This window comes from Hydra vulgaris, chromosome 07 (genome assembly GCF_038396675.1).
Source record: "Hydra vulgaris chromosome 07, alternate assembly HydraT2T_AEP".
Classification (NCBI taxonomy): domain Eukaryota; kingdom Metazoa; phylum Cnidaria; class Hydrozoa; order Anthoathecata; family Hydridae; genus Hydra; species Hydra vulgaris.
The window spans coordinates 30,192,501-30,200,000 of record NC_088926.1 but is presented as its reverse complement, the minus strand read 5'-3'; the positions used below and the strand labels follow the sequence as shown (position 1 = coordinate 30,200,000).

The 7,500-nt window shown below is 28.9% G+C and overlaps 1 protein-coding gene across 17 annotated transcripts in view; it reads right to left on the bottom strand.

Moving 5' to 3' along the window:
• LOC136082398 (fibrillin-2-like) overlaps positions 1-7,500 on the bottom strand; it is a 150,798-nt gene that overhangs the window by 112,948 nt on the left and 30,350 nt on the right. For 5 of the 17 annotated variants that reach the window (XM_065801587.1, XM_065801595.1, XM_065801601.1 and 2 more), the window contains one exon: positions 53-186. The exons of 5 other annotated variants lie outside the window; for them this stretch is intronic. In XM_065801587.1, the coding sequence (XP_065657659.1) occupies positions 53-186 (134 nt within the window). Of the gene's footprint in view, positions 1-52; positions 187-3,100; positions 3,330-7,500 lie in introns of all 17 variants that reach the window. 7 more of the 17 variants (XM_065801590.1, XM_065801602.1, XM_065801588.1 and 4 more) reach the window with 2 other exon arrangements.

Genomic DNA, 7,500 nt, shown 5'->3' with positions numbered 1-7,500 from the left:
AGAAAACCATAATATTTTTATTTTTTAAAAATGCAATTGAATATAGACTTACCTGAATGACTTGGGATGTTAAAAAAGTTGTTCTTAAAGAGGCTTTATAGTCAATCCAAACATTAACAATCAACATACTCTCACTTAGTTCATCTTTAAATTTATTATCAGATAAAATTTCATTGCTCGATAAAGCTAAACAGTATACAAAATAAAGCATAGTACATATATAAAGATAAAGTATACAATGTATGCAAAGTGCAAAGTTTCTTTTACAGCTTCTGTTTACACACACACACACACACACACACACACACACACACACACACACACACACACACACACACACACACACACACACACACACACACACACACACTCACCACACACAATGTATAAATGTTTTTATTTAATATATGGATATATAATGTTAGAATGCAAATGTTCACAAAGTAAGCAATGCCCCCACCTATCAAAAAAACAAAAATTCAACACTTACATTAGTGGAACTTTATTTACATATTGTAAATTTAATCTTGGGAATTTTGAGCTCAGCATTTTTAATAAACTTCCTTAATTTATTCACTTCAAATTTTTATAACTTTTATTTTAATATATACTCTTTTTAACATGACAAAATGATTTTTTATAAGGAACCCACGCATCTCTAATATAACCCAATATAATAGAAACCCAGTGGACATGAGTTGTCCAAGAGATGTGCAAGTGATGGTCATTGGTCTATTATTTAAATCTCTTAAATTTAAATTATTAGATTTTACAAAACACGTATAAAACAATGTACACGGTCAAACGCGCAATTTTGAACAGCTATTTTATCATAGTTTTAATAACTTTGTGTAAGTTTTATCTTAGTAAATAATAAACTAAATGCTTTTTTCAATAAATCGAGATTTATTTATAAGTTAACGATTTTTAAAGCCAGATAATATAAAATTTTTTGTATCTTTTCAATTTTTAAGGCCAGTTTACATTAACTTTTTTTTTTTAGTTTTGAGATATAGCTTTTGTAAATAACAAGTAAAAATTAATAAATTAAAAGAGGAGTTCTTAATAACCCAGCAAACATGCTTTAGTCATTAAGTGATGCGTAAAGCCACCACTATGTTGATGCTGATGCACTGAAAATCAAACGTGGCTTGTCGCCGTTGCAAAAAACATATGAAGATCCGCTAAGCTATTTTTTGTTAACTTTCTGCTGTCAGCTAAAGAGCGGCAAAACGATTAGTTGTAAAAGCGTTTTTAAAATAGCATGCCAGCAGTAAGTACATTGCAGTAGGCCGTAGATCAAATCTAAAGAAAAGTTTTTTTTAATAATAATAATTATTTTAAAACACACAATAGTTTTAGACATTCAATGTATTGTTAGAAAAAAAAAAAATAGTTATTGTAACTGTTTTTAATAACAGCAATACAATAACAATAAATAATGTTTTAATTACATCTCTGTTATTACAATACAGCATTGTTGTATTGTAATGTGTTATTGCATTTAATTTTTCAATTACAATTGCAACTGTCCGAACTCTACTTCGTATAATGTGATTTACTTTATCACTTTCTCTTTGCCAAGTTTTTCTTGATATAATTTGTTTGATTGGAAAGTATAATAATGCAACACTGAATAGCCCATTTTCTTTGAATATCTTATTATTTATTGATTATCTTATAATTTTCTATGAGGACATTTTCATTAACTTTATAACACAATTTATCAATATTTTTTATTTGCTAACAGCAAATCTCATTAATATTATTCAATTGCTTTGAGTATATTTAATGAAAGACTTTAACATTTAAGGTATTTAAATCTAGACAAAATGATAAAAAAAAGTTATTAAATTGTCTCTCGTGATCTAATAGATCTTGTAGCTTATGGATCGCATTTATGCAAAATGTTAAGCGGTGCATATTTTGAAAAAAAAAAATCAGGTCTCTGCAATGATTGGAAGGTGCTCAAATAAGCCTCTGAATCTGAAATCATTTTTGTTGTTGTACTTTGGACATCCTTACAACACAACGAAATAAGAAAAATTGTAAATAAAGAATAGCTGTGGTCTAAGATTAGAACCACATGAAAATTATTATCCATCATTGCGAAAGATATGTTTAACTTGAGAGGCTCAATGTATAAAATCAAAAGATAGATAAACGCAACATTATACTTGCATCAGAGAAAACAGCTGACGTTTCCAATGTATTTTGATACATTGGCCCAACGTTATGAAAATACTTGGGATATAATACCCAGCTAGCAGGCTAACCTTGGGCCAACGTCAGAAGCGTCAGCCAATTTTATTATCTGTGCGCTGAAGTCGGGCCTACATTGACCCAATATCGCTCTAATACTAATTTCAAACAATTTCAAATGTGTAACAGTTTTAGCATTTAAATTTTTTACGGTTATAGTGCAACTTTTTATTTGAGAATTTTATTGTTTTGGTTTGCTAATAAATGTTAGTAGTTTAGGATGTAATATTTCATCATTTAAAAACATTACAAGCTTGCTTAATGTTTTATATCGTTTAATAAATATACACTTTTTAACACATCCTTATAAAAATGGTTTACTTAATAGGTAACTTTACAGCTATGTAGTTAAATACTATATAGCTGTGTTTGTGTACATATTAACTATATAGCTTGTGTTGTGTACATATTAACTAGGTAGTTATTGAAATATTTTTTTGTATTTTTATATAAAATTATCAAAACGATTTTGTTAAATTTGTACTAAACTGAATTTATTATAAGTTGTTGTTAATTTAAGTTATGCAAAATGTTGTTAATTTAAGTTATGCAAAAAAATTGTAAAGACTTTATTTTAAAATTTAAAAAAACTGAATCAAAAGAAGAAATGGTTGTAAGATAATTGAAAAAGATTGAACCACATAAAGAAGAGATTTTGAGAAGATATACATTATTTGTTTGCTGCAAAACTAAAAGGTTTAAGTAATTAATCATTAAAAATCATGGGTAAAATACTTAGATCAGAGTTTTGTGTTTATTATTATTTTATTTAATTATAAATCAGTATATAATATATAAAAGTATATTAAGTAATTATAACTAATCCAAGTTTGCTTACACATATGCACATGGAAGTCCATGGAATCATTTTCTGTGTCACTTTTACGTCTATTTTGAGTTTTTATTGTAAAAACATGTGAGCTGTAGAGTTTCATAAATAGTTCCTAGAAATAATAGATGGCTTTTGCTATAGTGCATTTTCAAACCAAAAATTCTGATTGCTGTAGTGTCATCAATTTGGGTTGCAGGAGATTTTAACTTATGTTACTGGCTACTTTATTGTGCATCTAGATTAGAGACAGCAATTAAAGAGAGATTGAAAAATCAACAAATAATTGGCAGTGCATTGATAATGTGCGTGTGATGCATTTTTATGGTAGTTATACTATTTTTTAATGTTTAATATGATTTGGAAGTAAATCTAAACATATTCAACTGTTTGAAGTAAGTAATAACGCTTTACGACAATAAACTTGCGAAAAAAATCATTTCAAAAGAATGCTTTCGAAACAGTTCCTTATGGAATGAGCATTTCTGAAAAGACTCAAAAATATTCATTTAACTGTTATAAAATAAAAACAAAAAAAAAAATGTTATTATTAAATATTCAAATAAGTATAAATTTGTTAAACGATTCTGTAATACATAAATATCTGGTATATGTATATATATACATATATATATATATATATATATATACATACATATATATATATATATATATATATATATATATATATATATATATATATATATATATATATATATATATATATAAACACATTTAAATTTTGATTAAAAACTAGCACCCTTAGCTCTTTGTTGCTATGCCAGTGTTTAATATATTTTAAAAGCCGACTTCTAGTTGCTTGTTGCCTTATTAACAATTTTTCTTATAAACAAAAACCAAATAAAATATTTGGTTCCATTACAAAGTTAAATTTAAGTTCACATGTTGTTTGGCTGTTGTCAGTTGTTTGGCTGTTACCAGCAGCCAAACCACACATGAAGTTAAATTAAACTTTGCATTTAAATTTATCACTGCCTTTCAGCTCCAGCTCTAAAACTTCCAGTGCCTGTACAATCCTGATGAGCTTCTATTATAAAACTGTTTTCAGGAACAAATACCCAGGAAAGGGTTGCAGTATATGTGCCCGCTTTTTTGCTACAAAATCTTGCAATTAATTTTTTACTTCCCTCAAAAATACCTTGAGCTTTAAAACTTTCAGCAGTTCTATAGTCCCAAAACACAAAATTAATATGCAAAATCCTGTTACATATTAATGCATTTTCCAAAGCCAACAATACAATGGTGAAGTGCCCTTCCCACTTTCCCATACTAACTTTTTTTTTTATGAAGGAAAACATTTTAGAAAAATTTTTGAAACGGATGTCTTTTAAAATTTTTTAAACTTACTTGTTGTTATTAAGGTAATAAAGGCATTTGGTGCATAAAAAATAATTACTTATTCTCATTATCACTCCGAAAGAATTTTTATTTATTTGAAATTTTACGAGATCTTCCGGTTAACAACTCCATTATAAACTCATATATTTGCAGTGGAACGAGTGTTCCGTTTCATACAATTTTATATACATTGTTTATAGAGGAAATAAATTATAATTTTTATTCTAATGCATTTTTTTTGTTTTTCGTTTGTTTCTTTTATTTTTGCATATAGCTTTTTTTTTTAATATATATTTTTTATTTATTATTTTATTACGTTATATAATGTATAAACATTTTTAATTTAAATATATTAAAATATTAACTTAAGTACAATAACTTTAAAGCTATAAGAGACAACTTGTTCAAGCTCTCTTTTGGGTTCGGACAAGGTAATAAAACTATATATACAAGTATATATGTATATATATATATATATATATATATATATATATATATATATATATACATATACATATATATATATATATATTTATATATATATATAAATATATATATATATATATATATATATATATATAAATATATATATAAATATATATATATATATATATATATATATATATATATATATATATATATATATATATATATATATTAGGGCTGTCCAAAAAAAATTTTTTTTTCAGATTTGATTGCATAGTTGTTTATTTTGTGCCATTTGACATAGTAATTAACTGTGCAAAAAATCTTTCCAATCAGATAATGTTTAGGGGGTGCTCAATGACCATAAAGTTTTACGAAAAATGTGAAAAACATGGAAAAAGTAACAAAGTTCCACAAATTTCTAAAACCCGGTTAATTAGATTTTTCAGATTTGATCAGTTTTAATTATCTCTAAATACTAAATTCTGAATACAAATTACAATCCACATCCACTTTAGACTGGTTTATTAGCAGAGAAATTAATGAAATAAAATACTGCAATACGACTAAAGTTCTGCGGTTTTTGTTATATCAGAATTTTTCCAAAATAAAACACTAGGATTTTTGACTCTTTGTCATTGATTAAAATACGAATTATAAACAAAAAAACATATGAGCAATTAACATTTAATTATCGTAATGTTATAGTTTTCTGCAATGCTAATGCTAGCGAGGACTATAACTCTTCAGAGTACACTTTCTGGCATCTGGCACTCGCTTTCTGTGATCCTCAACCACCTAAATTAACCTCTGCATTTCAGATTCATTCCTTGTAATCGATTCATTAAACATCGACATTAAAGCCACAGATCGTTCGGCAGCATCATTTACTACTTTCAATGAATATACTAAATTTTTTCCTTCTTGGTATTCTGGGGAATCATTCCAGGTAGCTGGATCGTTGTTGAACAGAAAATCAATATCAACCTTCATTGACCGCAACTCACTTGCTGAAACTGATGTCACCAGCATGTCCAGAGATTTCTTCTCTAGACACTTTCAATGTTCTTTAATTTGATCAACCTTTCAGACCAGTTCTCACCGTGAAATTTCATGTTGGAAATCATTTTTCGCTTCTCTTCCGTTTGAAGTTTGTTTGAAAACAAAGCTAGTGGGACCAATTCTGGTGAAAGGTACCACAAATGGTTTTGAAAGTTCTTGACTGCTGCTTCGGAAATCGTTTTATTCACAACTGCAAACTGCTTAAGTTGCTGAAACAGAAACAAGTCATTAACTGGAGCATCGCTGGCATTTGTGCATGATATCCAAGATTTTACATAAACCAGACTAGCAAATAAGCAAAATTCACAGAGATTTTTTTCCTCTTTTGTGGTCAACTTGAACTCTTCACGAAATAAATAAATCTTAAAACAATAAATAACCTTGGCCATCCAGCGAGCCATGTGATAAGCACCAGAAAGATGAAAATCTATAATTTTTCTCTTCTTGATCAGGCAGTTTTCCAAGTATTAACAGACAGAGATCCATGATTTCTTTGTAGTCATCCCTTGGCATTTTAACATGCAGGTTTTCTTTGAGGAATGCAATCACTTCATTTTGTAGTTCTTGCACCAGGGATATTTTCATTCGAATGTCATCCAGAGGTTTAAAATTTCCTTGATTAACTTTGGGCCAATATTGCTAAATCTCTGGAAAGAGGTATGTTGGGACCAGATGATGGTCCAAATAGTGATCCAAACACTCCTGCTACTATGATCTCATGAACATGGTGTCTGCAAGCGAAATATAACAAATTTCTACCTATATGTTTCTCTAGAACTACACATGCACCATTTTTGGAGCCAGTGTTAGAGGCTGTAGTATCAAAACTCATTCCAATAACATCACCAATTATGTCCCAGAAATTAAGCAGATGAATAACTGCTTTTGCTTGGGCTTCTCCAGTTCCAGCTGATAGTTTTGCTATTCCAAGTATTTTGTCAACATTGTGACCTGTCACACCTACAGATAGCCGGTCAACATTTGCTTTAGGGGCTGCAGAATTTGTACGATCTATCATCAGTTTGCCATCCCAGTGGACGATTAATGGTGGTTTGTCCAAATCGCAGAATTCAGTTCGAACAGTGGCTTCAATATTTGATCGATGATAGGTTCGTTTTCTACAGACTGTAGAACGTGACAATGATCCATCATCGAGGTTCTGTCCACCAGCCCTTGCAATTGCTGCTGCTAGTATAGTAAATTTTGTGTCAGATAGATTAATTCTGTCTAATGTTGATGAAACATCAGGCGAGTCAAGAATTGTATCTAAGATACATTGTCGTTTTGGAGTACTTGCTAAACTTGATTCAGCTGACCCTGAAGAACTTGCTTTACTGACTTGTTGTCTGTAATAAACAGGGATTTCTATCTCAAAATCTCTATCAACCATTTTGTCATTATCAACAGCATCGTTATCGTTGTCATCACTATAACTTTCGTCATGTAAAGGTTCAATAACAGGAACTATTGCACTCGCACCAGATTGTCTTTGCTCTTCTTTTAGCTTTTGTTCTCTCTCTGCTTGTTTCCTTGCTTCATTTCTTTCTTCTAATTTTGAAAGT